Source organism: Palaemon carinicauda, chromosome 31, assembly GCF_036898095.1.
Source record: "Palaemon carinicauda isolate YSFRI2023 chromosome 31, ASM3689809v2, whole genome shotgun sequence".
NCBI classification, from domain to species: Eukaryota; Metazoa; Arthropoda; class Malacostraca; order Decapoda; family Palaemonidae; genus Palaemon; species Palaemon carinicauda.
This window is the reverse complement of record NC_090755.1, coordinates 72,327,657-72,353,154: the sequence shown is the minus strand read 5'-3', so window position 1 is coordinate 72,353,154 and position 25,498 is coordinate 72,327,657. Positions and strand designations below refer to the sequence as shown.

The window sequence follows — 25,498 nt, the reverse complement described above, 5'->3', positions numbered from 1 at the left end:
AATAAAACTGATTTCTACCTGAAGCACGCAATTCTCCCTTAAATCAAAAGGTTAGAATTGCGAAATGAGTCGTATAATGTAAGCACATTAGTACAAAATGAAACACACATGCAAAAATCAATAAACATATACATATATATCGAATAAAACGGAAATATATAAAGTTAAAAAGATCAGTGACTGGGGATGAGACTAAACACTAGTTCACTAAGGACTACGTTTTCAATCTCTCACCGTACAGTGCTTTGGGACGAGAATAAAAACTAAAACGTTTTATCCTCTCTCCCCGTACAGAGACTCGGGACGAGAGTAAAAAACTGAATCGAGAACAACGTTACTCGCTCCCAAACTCCTTGTACAGAGACTTGGGACGAGAATAAAGATCGGATCGTTCTCTCTCTATCTCTCTCTCTCTCTCTCTCTCTCTCTCTCTCTCTCTCTCTCTCTCTCTCTCTTGTCACTCACAAGAGAATGGCCCACTCACCCTTCGTCAATAACAGGTTATTTGACTAACGGAAAAAACTTAAAGGACTAAGAAATTGAAAATTAACATGTTCCTTAAAATTAGTATCTAAAAAACTTCAGTTTGAAAGAAGAATGAACAAAACGTCAAAATCGATTTACTCTTTCTGCAAAGTGAAACCGTGATTCTCTCTTTCTCTATCGTAACAATAGAGCGCAAACTGCGTAGCATAAATAAACCAAACGTTAGTTCATCTTTGAAAAACAACAAGAAGACTATTCAAAGAATAAATTTCTTAAAATATTTTCTAAAAATATTCATCTCATCACTCTTACAGAGCAACTGTTTTAATCTAAACAAAAATAAAAGTTGAATGGGCTCAACGTTGTTTAACTTCGTTTTCCAAGTTAGGACCGCCTACAAAGAATAGGTAAAGGCCGCATATAAACAAAAACATAAAATTTATCTCGATGTTTAGTGTTTAGTATAAATGGAAAGCTAATCGAAGAGGCCTAATAAAGGCGGATGAGATATAAAATATATAGAGGTAAATCTATAAATATCAACAATAATTTATAAAGTGATAAAATAATTACTAAAAACCTTTAACACACTTCCGTACACTGAGGGAAGGGTCGGCCATCTTTTCTCTCTGGAAAAACCAGAGCGAGATTAAAAAAGCAAGGGCAAAAAACTTTTCCTCTCTTTTCAAAAGCATTTCTTTTGAAGATAGTATTGAATAATCCAACACGGCGAAAGCAATAAAACCAAAACCAAGTACTTCACCAATTCGGTAGAAAATTCGAGGTCTAGAGCGAGCGGAACCAATGTTGTCGGTGACACCGACAGAGAAGAACTGGAGTGGTTGAGAAGTATATGCGGTATCTGGCCGATAGTCGGCGCTGGTGGGCACACCCGCTACCTTCATGGCAATCGCTCGCGAGTTTTATGGAATCTGTCGGGCCGTCGGAGACGTCAGCTATTTATATATTCACCGGCTAAGTTTAATATTTAAAAACACATATTAAACAATCTCACCAACCATTCAAGTACAGTCACACCCCCCTCCTTCAACATCTCAGCTCTCACACCATCCATACCAGATGCTTTTCCTACTCTGTTTTCATCTAGTGCTCTCCTCACTTCATCTTTTGTAATCTCTCTCTCATTCTCATCTCCCATCACTGGCACCTCAACACCTGCAACAGCAATTATATCTGCCTCCCTATTATCCTCAACATTCAGTAAACTTTCAAAATATTCTACCCATCTTTTCCTTGCCTCCTCTCCTTTTAACAATCTTCCATTTCCATCTTTCACTGTCTCTTCAATTCTTGAGCCAGCCTTCCTTACTCTCTTCACTTCTTTCCAAAACTTATTCTTATTCTCTTCATATGAATGACCCAATCCCTGACCCCACTTCAGGTCAGCTGCCCTCTTTGCCTCACGTACCTTGTGCTTTACTTCCACATTTTTCTCTTTATATTTTTCATACTTCTCTATACTATTACTCTGCAGCCATTCTTCAAAAGCCCTCTTTTTCTCTTTCACTTTTACCTTCACTCCTTCATTCCACCATTCACTGCCCTTCCTCATGCTACCTCCAACAACCTTCTTTCCACACACATCACTTGCAATCCCAACAAAATTTTCTTTTACTAACTTCCACTCCTCCTCTAAATTGCCAGTTTCTCTTACTTTCACTTCGTCATATATCATTTTCAATCTTTCCTTATATTTACTTTTTACCCCCGGTTTTATTAGCTCTTCAACCCTCACTAACTCCCTTTTACATCCACCTACTCTATTCCCCCATTCTTTTGCTACAACTACTTTTCCTTCCACCAAAAAATGATCAGACATACCGTTAGCCATACCCCTAAAAATATGCACGTCTTTCAATCTTCTAAACATTCTTTTAGTTATCAACACATAATCCATTAATGCCCTTTCTACTACTCTTCCATTTGCCACTCTTACCCATGTATACTTATTTTTATCTTTCTTTTTGAAAAAGCTATTACTTATCACCATCTCTTGCTCAACACACATATCTACCAGTCTCTCACCACTCTCATTTTCACCTGGTACGCCATACTTCCCAATGACACCTTCTACCTCTCCAGCGCCCACTCTAGCATTTAAGTCACCCATGACAACTACATAATTCCTTCTACCCAGTCCTTCTACACACCTAGTTAATTCATTCCAGAACTGATTCCGCTCTTCTTCACTTTTCTCACTACCTGGCCCATACGCACTGACAAACGCCCAACATTCCCTACCCAACCTAACCCTTACCCACATTAACCTAGATGATATCTCCTTCCATTCCACTACTTTACCTGTCATCCATTCACTCAGCAATAAAGCCACACCCTCTCTCGCTCTTCCCCTTTCAATCCCAGACACTTTACCAGACATTTCACCAAACATCACTTCACCCTTTCCTTTTATCTTCGTCTCACACAAAGCCAATACATCCATCCTTCTATTCCTCAACATACTTCCAATTTCACATCTTTTACTCTCTATCGTACTACATCCACGCACATTCAAACATCCCAAAACTAGGGTGCGAGGAGCAGACACTCTCCCCCCAGCTCCATCTCTTTGTCGATGTCTCACAGGATGTAGATACAGGAGAGGAGGTTCCTAGCCCCCTCGTCCCGTCCCTTTTAGTCGCCTCTTACGACACGCAGAGATAACATTGGCGCTATTCTGGTTTTTATGCCCCCGCGGCCACAGGGGGGATATAAACAGTAAAATATTTACAATGTAATAAAGTGTATTCACATGGTTTTGCTGTATATTGTAATTTTTCATTAAAATGTATTCAGATATTCTGGATTTTTGCAGCCCATTTAAATATTTAAGTTTGCAATGCGACCCATTAAATTAAAATGTTGGACATCCCTGATATAGGGTATTAATCCCAGGTCCTAACATTAAGTATCAAGGGAGGAGATAGAATTTGAAAAACATCCGTTTTCAAGATAAATCGCCCTGGCCTCGCAAAACCGAAGGTCAGTGGCAAAAATCCTATGCAGTTTGGTTTGGAGATGTCCTAAGTCACATTACAGTGAACCCTCGCTACTTCGCGGTTCGACCATCGCGGATTCACCACTTCGCGGATTTTTTCCATAACCCATATATATACAGTAATATATATATATATATATATATATATATATATATATATATATATATATATATATATATGTATGCATGTATTTATGTATATATGTAGGTATGTATATGTGTATATATATATATATATATATATATATATATATATATATATATATATATATATATATATATGTATTTATGTATATATGTAGGTATGTATATGTGTATACATATAAATATATATATATATATATATATATATATATATATATATATATATATATATATATATATACATTTATATATATACATATATATATATATATATATATATATATATATATATATATATATATACATACATATATATATATATATATATATATATATATATATATATATATATATATATACATATATATATATATATATATATATATATATATATATATATACATATATATATATATATATATATATATATATATATATATGTATATATATATATATATATATATATATATATATATATATATATATATATGTATATATATATATATATATATATATATATATATATATATATATATATATATATATATATATATATATATATCTAAAGTAGGAAGATGTGATGTAGTTCTAAGGGAAAAGTATGGGAAATATGTCTGGGTAATAAGCAAAGCTCTACCTCCAGTTTGTTTCTTCATTATGATCAGAGATAAATGTAAACAAAACATTGGTTGCCATTTTTTATCGTGCTTTTTAGCGTGTTTAGGAAATGCATGATATAAAATCACCTTTAATATGTGTGCCTGTTTTAGTTTAGGGTACTGTAGTACATGCATTAAGTGTTCTGTACATTAAAGGGTAGTTTGTTAACAGTACTACGTACAAAGGAAGGTTTTAAAAGTATGAATATACATGTTGAATAAATACGTAAATATGGTGTCACTACTTCGCGGATTTTCACCTATCGCGGCCGCGACTGGAACCTATCTACCGCGATAAACGAGGGTTCACTGTATCAAGTGGCATGAATGTCAAAGTCCTGTCTTCTTTAAAAATTGGTATTAGCTGGCCGGCCCACTTAACCCCTTACCCAGTGAGGTTAGGGAGCGAGGAGCGCAGGGCACTACCATCTATGAGCTTTCCTATTCATATGCCCTCACCGGAAGTTCAATACTCGCACACAACTACGCACTAGAACCATCTCTCGTCACAACAAACAGTTGAGGGAGTTCATCGCCCAGCAACAGCTACACGCTAAACTCCCCTCTCACAACAGCATACTTTTGAAGGAGTTCCGCGCACACTCATACTTATCTTATGTGCCTAACCCAACACTTGTCAACTATAGAAGGGGTGCAGCACACTTGCCATCCTACGCACTCAATACCTCACTCTCCCACTCGGTACTTGTTGTATAGCACACGAGTACAGTGAGAACAGCACAAATCGCTCAAAATCTTATTATAACTTTATCATCTCACTTTGAGTAAGTTGTAACTATGCGAGCTTCAGTTCGAAATACAACTACAGTATACCAAAGAGATATCATGTACAGACATTTAGGTTACCTGCACAAGCGTATGCACAAGCTTCCATATCAGCGCAACTGTTCTCGTCAGCGGTCGCAAACATTTGACACTCACTAACATTCGCCTTACTATTACTAATATTAATGTAGTGCTGTGCCTTGGAAGTAGGCAATCAGTCACCTGCTCTTCTCCCTGTCTCTAACCATTTAGGTCTCTTGATTTGGAATAAGGTTACCCCACAAGTTGACACCATAATAAATGGTAAATGGATGACATGGCTCGTTCCAACTGTCCCCGAAATATACCTCCACTGTAAAGAGCAAAATTGTTTGTACAGTGATACCTCGGTACTCGACCATAATCCGTTCGAGATCCGTGTTCGACCTCCGATTTGTTCGAGTACCGAATTTTTTTTCCCCATAAGAAATAATGGTATATATTCTATTCCGTTCCCAAGCACTCGAACAGGCCCAAAATATTAATAAAACGTGTACCTAAACAACAATAATTATCTAAATGTGTATGAAATTGGTCAGAAAATCCTATAAAACAATTTTAAACCATTTACTGTACTAAAATAAAACAATTTTAAACCATTTTCTGTACTGTAGTGAACATACCTTTGAGCAGCGGTTCGATGGCATACAGGGATGGATGTGGAGAGGATGGAAGGGGGAGGTTACTGCTTGGAAGGAGAGTCCCCTTCCATGATGTGGCGGGGTAGTTCTCCTTCAGGAGTTGTTTCTCTCTCCAATGAAAGGGTGGGCAGATCTATTTCAGGGGTTTCTTCTCTTCTTTGTCTCTTCTTTGGAGGAGAAACAGGCTTTGATGTAGCAGCTTTCTTTTCTTTTGTGAAAAACTGGTCTATTGTTAATTGTTTCTTCCTCCTCTGCAGTATTCTTCGAAAATGATACATGACACTATCATTAAACATATGCACTGCCCGGTTTGCTACTGCAATTTCTGGGTGGTATTTTTCAGCAAAAGCCTGCACATCTGCCCACTTGGAACAAATTTCATTGATGAGAGAACTTGGAACATCCTCCCTTACCTCATCCTCTTCTGAAGATTCCTGCTCCACAATCAGATCCTGCTGCTGTTGTTGTTGCAGGTGCAACAATTCCTCCACAGTCAACTCGGTAGAATGGCTTTCTACAAGCTCATCAATATCATCCTTGTCGACCTCAAGCCCCAAACTCCTGCCCATGACAACAATTTCCTCAACGACATCAGTGTCATCAGAAATTACAGGGGTAGCAGTGCTTGGACCCGCCTCTGGTTGGAAACCTTCAAACTCCCTCTCTGTGACACATGATGGCCACAGCTTACGCCAGGCAGAGTTCAATGTCCTATAGGTCACACCTCGCCAAGCTTGGTCAATCATGTTAACAGAGTTGAGGATGCTGAAGTGTTCCTTCCAGAATTCCTTTAGGGTCAACTTCGTGTCACTGGTCACTTCAAAACACTTTCTGAAAAGGGCCTTGGTATAGAGTTTTTTGAAGTTTGAAATGACCTGTTGGTCCATGGGCTGGAGTATGGGAGTAGTATTGGGGGGCAAGAATTTGATTTTGATAAAGCTGTATTCTTCTTTCAAGTCATCCTCGAGACCTGGAGGATGTGCAGGAGCATTGTCCATAACCAGAAGACATTTCATTGGCAAGCTCTTTTCAATGAGGTAAGCCTTAACCTGGGGGGCAAACACTTTGTTTATCCACTCAGTAAAGAATTGTCTTGTGACCCAAGATTTAGTGTTCGAGCGCCACATAACTGGTAGTGCACTTTTACAAATATTATTTCGTTTGAACACCCGGGGGTTGTCCGAGTGGTACACTAACAAGGGTTTGATCTTGCAATCGCCACTTGCATTTGCACACAGCAACAATGTTAGCCTATCTTTCATTGGCTTGTGACCTGGCATCTTCGTCTCGTCCTTGGTAATGTACGTATTGGCTGGCATTTTCTTCCAAAATAACCCAGTCTCATCACAATTAAAGACTTGTTGTGCGATCAAATTTTGTTCATTTATGTACCGATCGAATTCCCCCACGTATTTATCGGCTGCAATTTGATCCGAACTAGCTGCCTCCCCATGCCTAGTAACACGATGAATACCTGTTCTATTACGAAACTTTTCAAACCAACCCCTGCTCGCTTTAAATGTAAATGAATCACTTTCACTGGTACTCGGACTTTTCTTCACTAATTCTTCATAGATATGCAACGCTTTTTCACAAATGAACGCTTCACTAACACTTTCCCCGGCCAACTGTTTTTCTTTAATAAATATTAAAAGCAACTTTTCCATCTCCTCAATCACTTGTGGCCTTTGCTTAGTTACCGCCGTAACTCCCGTTGCAACATTCGCCTTCTTAATCATTTCTTTATGCTTTAAAAACGTAGAAATGGTCGACTTCGCCATTCCGTATTCTACCGCTAAATCGGACACTCGTACACCATTCTCATATTTCGCTATAATTTCCTTCTTCAACTCGATCGTTGTTCGCACTGTTTTCCTCTTCTCCTTCCCCTTAACACTCATTACTTTCTTGGGACTCATTATGAAAGCTAAAAAAGCAATTAAAAGCACTGAAAATCACTAAATCACAACGAATGCTGATCGCGCGTTGTCTGAGTGACGCTCTCGAGAGAACTGATGCTTCCCGAACAAGCGAGAGTGGCCGAGATGGCGCGATCATCACAAAGCCCATGCGGTCGTCACGTGTTCGGCTGGTCGAGTACCGAATTTTTGGTCGAGCACCGCAGCAAAAATTTCTCGAAAATTTTGGTCGAACTCCGAATTGTTCGAGTATAGAGTCGTTCGACTACCGAGGTATCACTGTATACTGTATAGTCTCAGAACTTTTTTTTTTTTTTTGCTTTACACTACCATACTGCTGAATGTCAATTCAACATGTGAAAAAGCATTCAAAGTAGCTTTACTTGATTAATACCGACTTCCCTCTATTATTTTTACTTACGGTGGCTTCCGTTAATTCATCTACGTTCTGGATACAGGAACTGATTTTGATGGTGACAACTTCATGTCATCCTTTTCAGATTATTTATGGCTGGCACTGGGACCAAGAAGGCCTTTCAATACCAATATGCAGCTTGGGAGAAACTCAGCACTTGCATTATGAATTACAGTAATCAAGAGGTTGGACAGCAAGAAGGAAGAAACAGAGGGAATGGAAATAAAGTAGAATGGAAGCTACAAACATCCTCAAGTAATGCATGTGGTGCACTGATGGTGGTACTCCCCTACAGGGTACTGTATTATATTTTTCATCACACAATTACAGACCAGCAAGAGAAACAACAGAATACAGCTGCTTATTCTAAACTCTTCTGAATGGAGATGAAAATAAAATGCCAATCCTTTGATCAAAGTTTGATTTTTGGTCTATCTGTAATGATTCAAATATATTTCAAAGAGCAACATCAATCACATGAATTACACTACGATAAAAGTTACAATTGAGATAACTTTAATGATTGTCTGCATAAAAGGAGTGTATACTAAAGCAATTGATTTCATAGAAAAATTAAAACCAAGAAAGTAAACATAAATCCTATACAATACATATGAGCCATCATAAAAACTACATCAACTTGCCTTTTCTTGAGAGTTATTCTTGCCTGCGGGTACAGGTTTTTCCTTGTCACTCTTAATATTCCCAGACGCACCGGAATGATGTTTGTTAGCTCTGGGTAAGTATTCTGGTAAGTTTTCTTGCATATGAGTGACAACAGAAGCAAGCTGCTGAAATTGATTTAAGAGTGAAATTGCAGCTTTCAAATCAGTTCTACCTTGTTCAACTACTTCTCTCTGGATGGCAACCTCTTGCTTCATGGACTGAATCTCCTTGTTCATTATCTTAAATTCATCTATGGTATCCCCACCCCAGTCTCCACGAATGTCTTTCATTATCTGTAAAATAAATTTTTTTTAAAGTAACTTGTATTTTTCCTAATTTTACAAACCTGAGTCCTTTAGTAGAAGTATGATTTCAGTGAAGCTGGAATGGCCATTTAAACTTTTATTGGGCCAAACATAGTTGCCTATTGGATGGAGCAACCCACATTTTGGCCTTTAACCTAAGAATTGTACGGTTTTTGAGATGGGCAGCATAACTTAAGACATTGGTCCTGAGAAAGAGCAAAGGTGATGATTCCTGTCAACCTTCTAACTACCTAAGCATAAAGGTGGTGCAGGTGTAAGACTAAGTATCTACCAAGAGACTGGTAAACGGTTGCAGAAGCCCTCATATCCAAAAGGGTATGTAGTTTGAATGTGTGCTCATCATGAGTAATAGGCATACAGACATTATTTCCATCCTCCCAATCATCTGGGAGGATGTGGGAGATACTTTGATAGTAACTTTGTAAGGAAAAGTAATCAGTTGTGAAGCATACCTAAATCTAAAGTTTGGTCAGCAATTAATTGAACAACTGCTGCACCCCAAGAGGGGAAGAGAGAAGAATAAGACCAAACATTCTACCTCTCCTAGGCTTATGTCATAACCACTATCTCGGACGAGATGTTTTTCATCCCACGAGGTAGCTAGATTCACAACACAAAATTGATTATTATTAGGAGATTTACTAGTTTAATGAGTCAAGCTTGACTCTTACAGAGATAGCTCAAATAAATTCAGGGAAGGGGGGGGAAATATAATAGATATTAAATCTAATTAAAAAAATAATATAGCAAATACATTAGATGAAAAATAAATTGAGATAAAATCTGTGATGAATATAAATTTAAATTTCATATATAAAACCTATGTTTTTTAAGAACATTGAAAGCTTAAGGGGAGCGTTTGACGAAAAAATAAAAAAAAATAAAATTTCCAGTGATATTTCACATACGGTCTTGTACACCTTATGTCTATATTCTCAGAAAATTTTTATTGAAAAATTTATAGCGGTTTTGGAGATATAAGACAAAAACATAATCCCATTATCATTGAAAGAAATGAATTTTTTCATATAATCTAAAGGTAACTTCAGTTTCTCGGCAAAAATTTTAATTTAGCTATCAAATAAGAATATCTAATTGTCGTATATGGTTACACTATGATTCAGCAATAATGTAGAGGTGCTTGAGTGAAGGAATGATACCAACCGACTGCTGGTAGCAGCTCAGAACTCGAATCTGCAAGACGTCATTTCAACCGCTCCAGTGTTCTTTCTTTTGGCTTTAAATACATCCTTGTTAAGAAACTATGCCAAGACCATAAAAATGTATGCAACATCTACGTTCCATGTGAGAAAATGTGGGCATCTCTGAACCCCCCCACAAAATTTGGGATAATACTCTTTCCAAGAGAGAGGAAAGAGGGGGACCAGAAGCGTAAATATATAAAACATAAAGCATTATACATGAAGTAATAATAAAAAATAGCATAAATATAACAAATAATTTGTTATAAAACCCAGAAAATGTATGACAAACAAGCAAATAAATGGACAGACAAGCCAAAAATTTCATCCAAAATCTTTGGAGGCCGATTTCTTAAACTATACTTATTGACCTTCAAATAGCAACTCAGATGTAACGAATTCACCGATCTCAGTGAACCAAAAAGAAAATGAAAGAAAAATAAATTGTCTATAAAAATAGAATGCGATATTTTTCATTTTGTCCCAAAGAAAATTCTGGGATTATTTTTTCCGAGAAATTGATCCATGATTTTTAAAAATAAAAAAAAATATTTCTGAAAAACAAAATAATGATAAAAAAGAAAAATCACTCTCATTTTATTATTTTATCTAATATCTGTTTACCACATAAATTTCAGTTCTTCGGCTGCGATAGTTATGGCGGAGTTTTTTTTTTTTTTTAGGGGGGGGGGGGGGGTTTACCAGTGAAGGGGGGGGGCAAGAAAATATGAATTACAACCTTTTCACTATAGATATACCAGTGAGGGGGGGGGGCAAGAAAATATGAATTACAACCTTTTCACTATAGATAAACTAACCCATGCCTAACATTTCAAACTGATTCATGCATAATCACAGGAGTTATTAATAGAAAACCATTTTTTCAAACGCTCCCCTTAAAAATAACAAATTTAAAAGTAATTTATATTTTTCCTAACAATACAAACTTCAACCTATTTATTTAGGGATTATAGTTTCGGCGATGCTGAAACTAGCTACAGTAGAACCTCGGTTTACGAACGACTCCGCTTACAAATTTTTCGGTTTACGAAGGGACTTTCTCTGAAAAATTCGTCTCGGTTAACGAATATTGTATCGGTTAACGAATTTAAATTTCCCTCCCACGCGCCGTTTTTTGTGGAAAAGTGTTAACGCCGCGCTTCCCGATCGCACTTTTCATGGAAATAACTTAACGACAGCATCTCACAATGGAGTCACGAGACTCCTCCCACACATACCTACCACCCCCTAAACCCCTTTATTACCCCCTTCACTCGTTCATTATCTCAGTATCCGCCGTCTTGATAGCATACATACTTAGTGAATTCGTGGACGATTTCTTTGTGATTTTTACACGTGGTTTGTGATTTGTTTTATTTTCACTCATTTGTGATTACAGTATTGTACTGTATTATTGTGATAGACAATGGCTCCTAAGATGTCGAAGAAAGAAAGCAGTAAGAAGCAGCTGATGATAACGATCGAGATGAAGAAGGAGATCATCGAGAAGCATGACCAAGGCATGCGTGTGAAAGACATTGCTAGTTTTTTCAATCGCTCGCAGTCGCCATTCTCGCGAGAGAACTCCAGTCAACGTTCCTGAAGTTCTCATGGAGGGAGATTCTCCCTCCAAGCAGTAACCCCCTCCTCCTCCTTCCCCTCCTCTCGTCTCCATCAAGCCAGCAGCGACACTCCTCTAAGGTAAAGTTCAGGTTTACTGTGCATGCATATCCATATTTTCATCATTAAATGAGTGCAATATTTTAATAATTTTGTGTAGAGTACAGTAGAGTACTGTATGTGTAAGGAAAAATTTGTGAAAATTGGTTTTTGTAGATGGGTTGAACTAATTATTTCGATTTTATAACATTCTAATGGGGAAATTCGTTTCGCGATACGAATTTTTCGGTTTACGAGTTCGCATTAGGAACGAATTAAATTCGTAAACCGAGGTTCTACTGTATAAGATTTTAGTGAGGTGTAACTAACACCCGCTATTTAGCGGGGGGAGGGGAGGGGGTGTTAGCCAGTTATCCTGCTCACATGCGCACTTGTGTTATATTGTCACTTTTGCTTGGTGCACCAATTTGTATAACGAGCCCAAGGCTTGTATTGATAGGAAAAATACAAACTACTTTCAAATTTGCCATTTGTTCCAACACTAAATAAAAACCCTTTCGTTCTTTATTAGGGAGGATTCACCCATTAGGAGGGTTGAAGTCCGAACCAACTGGCTGGCTTTTGACCAGGGAATTTCCTATACGTGCTCCGCACGTAACAGGGAAAAACCCTAACACCTCGCTAAACTCCGTGCAAAGCTCAGTTAGCGGCCTGAGCAATCTGTGTGATTGTGTGATACTGGCAGTGTGACTAGTCTAGTTAAGAATTCTCAGAAATATAGAATCTTTGAATCAACCATGGACATTACCCAATCCCACCTTGCCAAGGGGTATGGCGATGTAAAAAGCATATCTCTCTATACTATACCAGGTTCATAATCACCTCCTATAGCTATCAACGCAAAGGGCCTCTGTTAAATTTCGCTAGTCATCTCTACCTTGAGCTTTTAAATCAATACTTCTCCACTCATAATCGCCTACTTCACACTTCATAGCCTTCCAACTCTTCTAGTGCCTTGTGGAGACAAAAGTTTGGTGAACTAATCTATCTTGGCAATGCGAAGAGCATGTCCAAACCCTCTCCATCTATGCCTCACCATGATCTCATCCATATATGGCACTTGAGTAATCTCACTTATAGTTTCGTTTCTAATCCTGTCCTGCCATTTAACTCCCAATATTCTTCTGAGGGCTTTGTTCTCAAATCTACAAAATCTGTTGGATATTGTTTCATTGTCATACCACAACTAATGTCCATAAAGTAACACCAATCTTACTAAACTGATATTTAGCCTCATTTTTATATGTAATTTCAGGTTACACAATGGAAATTGTTTTACCAGCAGACAGCTTCGCAGAGTACCATAAGTGCTGTTCCCCAAAAGAGGGGGAGATGAAAGAAGAAAGAGCCAGTCATTTTTCACCATTCATCCCAGACTTAACCCTGGTTAAACTCTGCCCTCCACCATTTGCTACTTGTCCATCAAGAAGCCCGATGTATTTAAACCATTTGTGGTGTAGCCACTACAGGGCCAATGGAGACTGTCTCTATGTCCTGTGAGTCATGTCTTCCAGAAAGTGTGCGGTGAAGGTTGTTTGACACTTCCACATGCACTTATAGGACCCGCGTCACAGAATAGTTCTTCTTAAACGCTATGGATGACACATGACCATAACGTTATGTGGTCTAAGTCTCCTCTGCTGAGTAGAAGGATCAGGAGTCAATGCCTGGTCTATAACCTTACGAATCTAAGCTGAGAACGTGTTCTTGGTGATCCTTCTCTTGACCTTGCTGGAGCTGATGAGTGCTGACACTCTGGGGCGAGCTCCTGTAGTTCTCTCGAAGTAGCACCTCAAGCTCCTTCCTGGCATTGTAGCTGTTGATCTGGATCATTAGTCACACTACGAAGGACTCCAAATCCGAAAAGCTTCGAATATAGGATCCGATGCTGCCACGAACGAAGTCAAGTGTTACCTTCCCCATCGCTGTGAATGAGAGACATCGTAGGCAGACCACGGAATTTGCTGACTCTCTTGGCCTAAGCCAACGCGAGCGGGAAACCGGTCTTCAAGGTCAGGTGAAGATCTGCTTGGTGTCCTGGGTCGTAGGGGGCACCCTTCAGGGACCAAAGGACGCGAACCATGCTCCATGGAGGAGGACTAACTTCCGACTGAGGACAGGTAAGCTTGAAACTCTGTATGAAGAGAGACAATACCGACACAGACACAAAGGAAATGTTAACTTCTTTCAGTCTAAAGGTGAGGCTCAAGGACAAGTGGTAGCCTTTCACCGCCAAGATCAAGAGTAGTTTTCCCCCCAAAAGTATCCAGGTAAAAACTCCACAATTGCTGGAATTGGCAATGAGGGAGGGAGATACCCCATCCACGACACCAACCACCGATGGTAGTCCACTAGCCTGGTAGCCGGCAGCTGGAAAATTCCAAAGGTATCCGGAACATACTCTTCGCTACTCGCTGTGAAAAGCATCTGTGTAAGGAGATGCTGGAAAGGCGTGCAGATGCAGGGATCCTACGGCTCCATGGAGGATGTTCACAAGTGGTTATCTGAGTAGATCGTGTCGTGGAGGGAGTTCTCTCAGGACTTCCGTCTGCAGCTGAAGAAAGTCCAGAAACCATCCTGCATGATGTTAAGCAGAGGTATGAGGTTCATGCTACGCTTGCAGATAATTTTGCCTTGTTGAGCAATCTTCTTATTCAGCAGAACAGGAGGAGAGGCGTAAACGTCGATGTTGTCCCACCATTGTTGAAATGCATCTAGACGTAGGGCCCGAGGATCTAAGACTGGTGAACAGTAGAGCAGGAGCCAATAGTTCAGAGGCGTCGTGAACAGATCCATTATCAGGGAACCCCAAAATGTTAGGAGTTTATTGGCAACTGGCTGCTTCAAAGAACCACTCGAATGTCACTATCTGAGTAGCTCTGCTCAGATGTCAGCGACATAGCGAAAAAAGGTATCACCTTGTTTGTTCTAAGTAAGCCACAAAACTGTGGTGTTGTCGCTCTACAATACCACTGAATGTGTTGCCAGTGGTTTGAGCGAAGTATTTTACAACAAAGCAAATTGAACATAAGTTCATTTAAAGCGATACATTAAGAGAGAATTTAGGATCCTGCAATTTTACTACTCTTAATATTCCTTAGTTGAAATTAACTTTCCCAACAGGTATTACAAAAAAAGTTTGAAACAAATATTAGTGTCAAGATCTTGACAAAGACTATTGAGAGAAATATAAACATTAACCAATATCTTTCATAAGATAAATGTACATTCGACTTTATAATACTGTTCATGTGCAAAAATATACATAAACAAGGTAGATCAAGAGTTTGACAAGCTATTGAAAGAAATATGATGTAAACATTAACCACACTATAAAGAATAGTAATAAAAATGATGAGATGATTACTATCTCCAACTCCACTGCCATATAATGAAAGAAATTCTTTGCTAGAAGTGGTATGATTCGGGAATAATAATGTCCGCTGCCGGCCCAGGAAGGGCGGGTGGTGACCCCCTTTTCTCCCTATCCCAAACCTTGATGCAACTTCATTTGAAACCCTAACCCGTGCATCTTGCAGTATTCGTTGCGGAGGATTGTGTCTTTTCAGCAGCAATCACAAATTTATCCTTAATCTTTTCTATATCAACTTTCAATGGATCACAACTATGAGAAAGCTCACCTTTTTCCAAACAATTGTTGTAATATCTATGATCTAAAGTTGTTGTTAATTGTCCTTTGCTGTTATATACTTCAAGTCATCACATAAGAGTGCTTAGAGTTGCTTTGTTCTTTATGTATGTATGTGTGAGCGTATATATACATACACAAACAAACACACACATACATATATTTATTTTTGGCCTCGAGTCATGTCGTCCTGATGGAAGTTCCCTTCGGTAGCTTCCTACTGTATAATATTTCTGCGAGTGATATTACAAGAAAATTACCGTCAGGTATCACAGGGTTCTAAACCCCGGAACGACTATCCGAAGATATCGTGTATAATCAGGGACGTATCCAAAGATAACCATAGATATCTGGACCCCCAACAGACTTTACCCAGTCTAATGTGATAAATGATAATAAATGTTAATAAAATCAATAAAAAAAAAAAGGGGAATTTTACTTACCACAACAAAAGATGACGTGAGGCCAGCAGGAGGAGGAGGTAGGGAGGGGTGGCAGGGAACGACGTATGTACACTAATAACTACGTAATAAACACAAATGAAATAGCATTGCTAAACTAATCTTTATTTATTTTTTTTCTAATTACGTTAACACTTACTATCGTGCCAACTCTGGGTTTTCTTTATTTTTCGTGATTTTATTCATCTTCACTTTTCTAGCATTCATTCGTCTTTTTTATCTAATTAATCATTCTAAACGCCTCTTTTCTTGTCTCTTTGTCATTTTGTTTCGTCCTTGTCTCTCCCTAGCGTTTCACTTAACTGTATCCAATAATAATGCGTGTAATATTCACATTTTAGTATCGTATTTATAATTAAAAACATAGCAAATTATAATCTTATGCACTGTTTACATTCAAATCACCTGATCAACCCTGCCTAGTCCATAGTCAACCTCAATTTTCGGATCAAATAACTCCTTTATTAATAAGACATACTACAGCCGATGCACGATATTTTATAATTTTAGCTCTGTGGTGCTTTATTATACAGCGTCAAACAGAAATTTAGCAAAGAAAAAAAAAATTCATTTATTACCGAGAGAGAGAGAGAGAGAGAGAGAGAGAGAGAGAGAGAGAGAGAGAGAGAGAGAGAGAGAGAGAGAGAGAGAGAAATCATTCATCTTTCTGTCTCACTAAATGTTCTATTTCGTTTTGGAAGCATTATTGCATTTGATAATTTTCTTGGGTTTTTTCTTATCACCAGCTTTGTCTTTAGCTTTGGGACCCATAAGTAATAAAACAGGCACAAATACAACGAACTAGACAATGACGTGTTAACGATGCAGCACCAACAAACAAACAGACCGAACGGCATCTATCGGTCGCCTATACAACTATCACTAATCGCAAAATTGTATCTCAAATATTTCGTTGTATATATCAAAGCATATATTTTCGCAAATTTTCTGTTGTATCTCAAAACATTCGTATATTAGGGCAATTGTATGTCAAGGTTCCAGAGAGTGAGTGTGTGTGTGTGTGTGTGTGTGAGTGTGTGTGTGTATACAGTATATAATATATATAAATATATATATATATATATATATATATATATATATATATATATATATATCTATATATATCTATATATATATATATCTATATATATATATATATATATATATATATATATATATATATATATATATATATATATATATATATATATATATATACATATATATATATATATATATATATATATATATATATATATATATATATATATATATATATATATATATATATATATATATATATATATACTGTATTTTCGTAACTGATGTAGTGTTATGCCTCTGTAATTATTGTAATCAGTCAACACTCCTAACTCCCATTCGTCAGGTTTTGCCTCTTCATGTCACATTCTACAAAATAATCTTGTAAGTAGTCTGGGAGTCACTTCATTTTTGGCCAGTACCATCTCGGCAGTTATTCCATTGTATCCAGGGGCTTCCCATCTCTTTGGTTTTTTGAGGATAGCTTTGACTGCAAACACACTGAATTCCTTCATGGGCCCATCAAGGTCTTCATCAGCTTCAGGTATATCAATCAAATTATTCCCTTCATATCTCCTATTCATAACCTCACTAAAGTGTTCCATCCAATGTTATCTTTCTTCATCTTCTGTAGCTATAATAGAGCCATCTCTCTTTCGGATGGGTATATGCTTCTTCTTTGCCCCAATAGAGACTTCATTAATAATTCTAAGAGCAATTCCTACACCATAGCCAGTTTCTGAATTCATAACTTTGTCAGCCTCATCTGCTTTATTGTCTAATTATTCTCTCCAGTCATTCCTGGCTTTTCTTTTGGCCTCACTTTCAATACTGGAATATTTAACATGCTCTACCTTGTAATTTTCATTACTTCCTCAAAAACTTTCAACAATCAATTTCTGTCTTTGTCTCTTTTTATAGTATCCCAAGTATCATTCATTATCAATGGGTTTTCCTTGAAACTGTGTCCCAAGACTTTGCTACCAACTGACTGATATATATTCTTAATATCACACCAGTCTTCATTAATTGTCTGTTCTTTGTCTTTAATGTCTCTAAGACTGCAAATCGATTCCTACATTCAATTGCAAATGTTTGTTCTTCTTCTAAAAGCTTAGTTGTATTAAACCTAGGTATTCTATCCATCTTTCTGTTGGGTGCTTTCAGTTTTAATTTCAGTGGCAATGAGGAGCTGGTGATCACTACCAATATCTGCACCTCTATAGCTTCTTACATTTCTCAGTCCCCTCCTCCTCTCTTTATTAATGGCAATGTGATCTATCTGATTTTTGTAATTGCAAAATGGTGAAGTCCATGTATACTTGTGGATGTTCGTGTGTTGAAAAAGAGTACCTCTAATGACAAGATTGTTTGGTGAACAGAAACTTACGAAATGTGCTCCATTTTCATTTGCAACTTCGCGAAGCTTACTGTACTTTGTCTTGTCCACGTTTCAATAAAATGATTTTCATGATGGGTAAATGTACAATTACTTAATATCAAATAAAAAGCTAATGAGTCATACGTCCTCACTATATGAAAAAATGTAGTCTTGATTTTAAAATGCATACTTTTAATTTCCCACTACACCAAGATTATCTTATCGCTTTTAGAGACACTTAACCTACTAATCGCTCAAATAGTTCCGCTGAAAACGACCATCCTTCAAAGAATATTGCTCAAAACGACTTCATTAAAACGGACTTCGTCAAACAAGTATATGTAGAACCCACCAAGTGACCCATCAGGAATTGATGGAACTGCTATAGGACTATGAAGGCTGCCCTCATCTCAGGAGATTTATGTGATGGTACCCTTCGGACTCTGATGACGGATGTGCATGCACATAAAGTCCTGTGGTCTTACTACTTGTTTGACAGTAATGTATCTCCCACCTACTTGCCGAACAGAGTTTGTTGAACAAATTTGTTCCAGGAGGAGAGGTCAAAAACTAAGACTTCTACAGGAAAAACTGACTGTCGAAGCTCGGAGATCCTTTGATGAAACACGTAGTCATGCAAAGATGTAATGCCTGAGTCTGGATGTCCGTACGGATGTTGTGATTCACGTAGATTATAGAGACCCGCCATCGCACCTTAACAGGTGGATGCAGATTCTCAGGCCATGTAGCTAACCTCAGTCTATTGGAGGGGCAAGAGAGTGATTCGTTTAAGCCTTTGCAAGTGGAAAAAACTTTTTTTCAACTTGGATCACCTGTTCACGAGCTGGAGATTCGTGTAAGTCGATCATCAATACTCACAAGGGAGTTTGCTGAGGAGTCCTGTGTGATTCATCAAGGGATTCGCTACAGGGATTGAAGGATTCCTAAAGGTTGGACTAGACAAGTTGGCTGAATATGTGATGAGTACTCCGAACTCGTAGGAGAGGATCACAGCCACTATGGACTAAACCTAACTCGTAGACAAGAACGCTGTTACCCCTAGAGATGAAATCCAGCCGAGGCTTCGAACTTCGAATTCCTATGGCTGGATGGTTAAACTCAGGTTGAGGGAGAGGGTCATTGTCAGAAAGCTGACGAACAAGACCAAGGTCAAGCTAAGGGTTGGCAGTGTATAGCCTCTCCTAAGGAGAATCCCGAGGAAGGAGGGTTGAAATTGAATGCACCTGTCCCGGGGGAGCATGGGTCAACGGAGACAGGGAGTAAGAGAAGAGGATTCCTCGAAGCTAAGTTGCTATAGTCCGAAGCATAAGCATGAGCTGAATTCAATCCCCAGAAAAAATGGGGATGAAAAGAAAAAACACTGTGGGGTTTAAGTCTTACGAGACTGTTGTCCAATGCAGGCGTGAAGAAGATCCAGGGAATCAGAACCTGAAACTGTGTAAGAGATCTGACTAGTTCTCAAACTTGTGGAGAGAAGTAGGAGCAAATAATGCCAAAGGATTATCTTTCTCAAGACTCGTTCCTAATCACAGAGAAATGGCGGCAGAAGTGAGTGATCAGAAGACTTCTGTTGCGGGAACCACTGTGTAGAACTACATTCTATCTCCCTGGTGAGGTCTAGCGCACATGGATGAGAGAGCATGCGCAACTCACGTAGATCGTGTCATTCAAAGATGTCAACTTGTAAGGTATGTTAAGATTGTAGATCAGTGTGGCAGGGCAAAGTCTGGTGACCATTTCCAAGACAATTTCAATGGTAGCCACACACTGCTGTTACTCCCACCACCGTCCTCCTTCTCCAGCAATAACAAAACCCCAAAATAAAATGAACTGCGCGAAGCGCAACGAGTCCTTCGAATACACATTGAAGAAAGTTAACAGACTCCCTCTCTTTTAAAGAAAATGAAAAAGAAAAATTGATGCTTTCAATATCACAAAACAGCAAAACAATGAATGGATTACAAACACTTAAAACATACATTCTAAATAACTAATAAAAAACTATATTTTCTTTGACATAAATTCCCAAAACAAAAAAAAAATAAGCCAGCTAAACTGGTAGAATTTTAAAGATCAACTTTCCAGTTCATCTTCCATATTAGCCGTGACTCGTGAAGCCCAATAAGGATGACTCTGCAGGAAAAGAGCTACAGCAGCACACCCAGGAGATGTGTCCTCAGCACCTTTCTAGGATCTGAGACACTGAAGGAAAGGGGAAGGGAGGAGCTCTTACCTTCTCACTCATTCAGCAACCGACTGTTCTTTCGATGGAGACTTGTGAAGCCTAAAATAAAAAACTCCTTAGATCACACTGTCATCGTTGTTGCAAGGCCTTACATACAAGGGATAGCAAAGCAACAGACTTGCTGCCCAACAGGAACAAATATGTTGCATACCGGCAGGTAGCACAGAAAACTTTCCCACAATTATAGTTATCATCAAACACTGCATATCATTGAATTCTTCCATCAATATCCCTCAAATGCATCTATCTTACAGAGCATTTATTCAATCTGAAACAATGAAGACGCTGAGATGTACTTCAGTACACTCCGGTGGCCAAAATATAAGTGAGGATTGCTTGACATGTCGCGTGAGAGAGGCAGATCCAATATTCAACACGCAGCTATTTTACCTTGCTAAAAGTTTAAATAACTATTCCAGCTTCACTGAATTCGCACACCTATCAAAAGAAGATGGTTTGCATCCGTGTAGGAACTACGACTTATCAATTTCCTTGCCCCATAAATAAAATTAGTGTTGCAGATACCATGGTTCACAGCCTTTTGAAAATAATGCAAAAAATAAGAAACTCCCTTCTAATACAGTAATATCAAAACTTTCAAGAAGAATTACCTGCAATGATGAAAGCATCTGGTGGAAGGAATCTTCAAGTGATGACAAATCTTTAACAGTGCTGACTGCCATATCTAAAAATACTGAAATTGAAAAAAAAATTTCCATGAAAGAAAATTACTCTTACATATTCTGTAGCATAAGTCACAATGTTGTCTTGATGCTAATGCAGATGAACATAACAATTTATAAGCCATTAGAAAGGAAATCAGATATAGATCAACAGGGATATGGCTCTATCTTACCATACAGTATATCAATTCACTTTTTAGAAAACCACATTTTAGTTTTAAAAATTAATGAATTACACATAACCCCATATCATCAAATCTCAGTTAAGTTGTTGAAAGTGTGTGCTTTTACTTGCTTAAATACCATCAATTTACTTCATAAAAATCATGCATTTTTAATCAGACAAAAACTTCATGGAAGTATCCAAGGAAATTTTGCAAATATTATTCTTATAGAGGCAATATAGTGTACGTGTGACAATCATTTCCAAAGAAAACTTAATACAGTACCTACTGTGACAGATTATAATGAACACTTGTTTCTACTTAAATTAGGATAACATCTACAAAAGAAATATGGTGTCAAATAGCTACATGTAATATTGTACAGCAAAATAATACAATTCTTTTTTAATTTGTATTTTTCCTTTCTATATAATATTGACACATTTAAAACGGGGTATGCTCCATTGCAGTTTAGCTATGACTAGAAGGGGATTCTTGTAACATTATATGGTTGCCAGCATCCAACTCACAGCGGTAGGAGTGGCTTTGTCAACGTGACTTGCATCACAAATTCACGGTCAAGACGGGAAATTTAGATTAAATGACTTCGAGTTTATATAGCTAGAAAAATACAAACATACAAATACTTTTGAAAAATGTGCAGTTTGTTCCTACGTGAAATACAAACCATTATCATTTAAAGGGGTCTTCTTTAGGAGAGAGGAAGTCTAAGAGGAAGATAAGGCACATTCTAGACCCTTGACCCAAAGGATAAGGACAATCTCAACCAGCTCGTAAGAGAGGGAAGGTTGAGATGTCAGCATCATGAAAAAAGGTAAGTGAGTGAGTCACAGCCCCAACAAGTTTGTGAAAATTTGTGAATAATCTTTAAAAATTTCCATATGTTCAAACTTGAGAAATACTGTAAAGTCACAGAAATATTCTTATTTGCATAAGCGGTCTTCTATGTTGATACTCCTAAGTGATACTCGGAAGAGCAAAAGAAAGAAATCATTCATTCAGCTCTCATACATACTTATGCTGAGAATAACTGAAGATTGTGACACAGAGTTAGCCATCATGCAAAGGCATAAGTCTCAGACTACATGCTGTGCAGCCACCACTTGGCCCAAAAAGAAATTATCCAGTGATCTGTGAGTCCAGTCTTTTAAATAATGTGCGATGAAAGTGGTTTGTCTCTTCAAAAACCAGTGCTAAGTACTTGACATACTGAGTGGTTTTTGCAGAACACTAAAAATGCAGCAACACCACATATGTCATAAGCTTTGAGAAGAACTCCAGGGGGTGCTTCTCCCAAAGATTTAAAAGTTTGAGGTATGACTTCACATGACCAGAAGGATATGGTAATTTTGGTTATTCCCTTCTTGTTTTGACTTGTGCTTACAAACAAATTAGGGATGGACGGTTGTAAGGGAGCGGTTCTTTTAAAAGTAATAATGAACTGCCATTATAGGACAAAGTAACAGGCTGTCGTGATCATCAGTTATCTCCTTTATCGTTGAGATGGAGGAGTCAAATCTATCATAAAAAATTGATGGATTTTGAGTCTTGGCAATAAACTCTGGAACAATAGAGTAACATCTTTCCGACCCCTGGAGTCTGAAACGAGAGAAGATAGGCCATGTAACTAGCTCACTCTCTTTGGAGGGGCTGAAGCTAGGAGAAGGACTGTCTTGAGAGTAAGGAGTGGGTTTGAATTCCCGTGATGTGCAAGACTGCTCAAAACTCTTAGTCAATGCTGAAAATTCCCACAAGGAGGCGAGATCAATTCCCTTCAGTTTGAAAACCTGGGATAAGAGTAAGGGATAGCCTTCTTACAGCAGTGACTAGAAGTTTCTCCTTCCAAGGGGAAAATAAAAAGTCTGCAATCAGTGGAATAATACAGTAGATGATTTGAGTTAAGCAGTGTTCCTTCTACAACACAAATTGCAGAAAAGTGACCTTATTACTTGATAGACCGTTACAGAGCACTTACGGAGGTAGCCCTAAAGTTTCTTTGGTTATTATTGTTATCATCATTATTTGCTAAGCTACAACCCTAGTTGGAAAAGCAGGATGCAATAGACCCAGAGGCCCCAACAGGGAAAATAGCCCAGTGAGGAAGGGAAAAAGGAAAAATAAAATAGTAACATTAAAATAAATATTTTCTATATATATGGTCTAGAAAAGCTTGCTTTTTTTTTTCTTTTTTTTTTAAAGAAAAAGTGCTGGATAACCCACAGCCGTGAAGAGACAGGCAACGAGAAGTTTCGAGAAAATTTTTCAAGTAAGGCTGACGTAGAAGGTTTGGCCAAGTTCCTTTGGAACTTCTATGAGAAGATCTAGAAAATCCAGGTAACACTCCACCTATGGCCACTTTGGCATGAACATCGTTACTTTTAGGTTTTTTGATGGCCTAATATCGTTCAGCACCTGACGGATCAGGCAGAACAATCCTTTTGCTCTTTACATAGGAGACTCACCTCATGATGGGTGGAAATCCTTAAACCAACTAGCTGGAGACTATCCCGGGGTGTCCCGCTGTGCCACACACAAGCTGTTTAAAAGGCACCCTGACACCTCATGATCCTAAAGGATGACGGCATTGGCAATCGGTGCTAGCATAGAATTTAGCAATGAGACTTGACCAGGTAAGTGTAAAACTGGAGCTAAGGTTCTCACCCAGACATTGCCCGATTCCACCTCGCTTGGAGAACAGGGACAAAATCATATAAAAATATCCAAAGATGCACAAAGAGCATGGTACCCACCTTTAGTCAGAGGAGGTCAGCTTGCAGAGTTCCTCGGATGCTGAGCCCCAAGAGAGGGGAAAATGAAATCAGAAGTGGCCAATCACTCACACATACATTCCAGACTTACTCGTGCGTAACATCTGCCTTTACCCAACTGCTACTTGTTCTACAAGGGGGAATAGGAGACAATTGACCACGTTTTGCGCTGTCATCATAGGACCTAAGGTGAATTTGTCAAGGTTTCTGTGAGTTATGTCTTGCAGGTAGTGGGCAGTTAACGTAGTTCGTCGTTTCCACACACCTGCTTTTAACACCTGTGTCACAGAAAAATGACAAATTTGGAAGTAATTTGTATTTTTCCTAAAAAAGTAGTTTCGTTTGAACGTCATGGCATAGCAATGCCCCTGACGTTGTATGCTCTGGGTCGGCGTGTTGGAGGAGTATCTGGATTCAGTGCGAAATCAATGACCTTGCGAATCCAGGCAGAGATGGTGTTCTTTGTGATCCTCCTCTTGACGTTCCCCGTCCTGATGAAGTGCTGGCATACGGGGGCCAGCTGCTTATGTTCTTTGGAGGTAGTACCTCAAACTCCTTACTGGACATAGTAGCAGTTGATCTTGGTCTTCAGTTACAGAACGGAGACTTGTTTTACGGAAGGAATTGAGTATAAGATCCGATATCCCTGGATTTTGAGTCTTTGCAACAAACTCAGGGACGAAGCTGAAGCTTACCTCTCCCCATCCCCTTGAATGAGCGATGTCATAGGAGAGACCGTGAAGTTCACTAACTGTTTTAGACAAAGCCAAGGCGAGTAGGAACACCTCCAACAGGTGCAAAAGGAATTCCACTATTGCTGGGATAGTGGCATCAAGGGGAGAGACCCCTTCCACTACACCAACCACAGAAAACATTCCACTTTGCCAGGTAGACTGAAGCTGAAAATCTTCGCAGGTGTCCAGCCATCCGCTTCACAACTTGTTGCGAAAATCCTCTCTGAATGAGGAAGAACTGCATAGTCTCCAGGCATGAAGTCTTAGCAAAGCTACAGATTGTGAAAGATGTTGGCATGTGGTTGTCTAAGTAGATCGTGTCATGGGGGGGAGCTCTTTTGGAAGCTC

The 25,498-nt window shown here is 38.4% G+C and overlaps 1 protein-coding gene across 2 annotated transcripts in view; it reads right to left on the bottom strand.

Moving 5' to 3' along the window:
* Positions 1 to 25,498, bottom strand: part of LOC137624533 (spindle and kinetochore-associated protein 1-like) — a 130,962-nt gene that overhangs the window by 38,819 nt on the left and 66,645 nt on the right. For both annotated transcript variants that reach the window (XM_068355406.1, XM_068355407.1), the window contains exons 2-3: positions 21,392 to 21,474; positions 8,753 to 9,067 (exon numbers count right to left, since the gene is read on the bottom strand). In XM_068355406.1, the coding sequence (XP_068211507.1) occupies positions 8,753 to 9,067; positions 21,392 to 21,463 (387 nt within the window). In that variant the 5' untranslated portion in view covers positions 21,464 to 21,474. The remainder of the gene's footprint in view (positions 1 to 8,752; positions 9,068 to 21,391; positions 21,475 to 25,498) is intronic.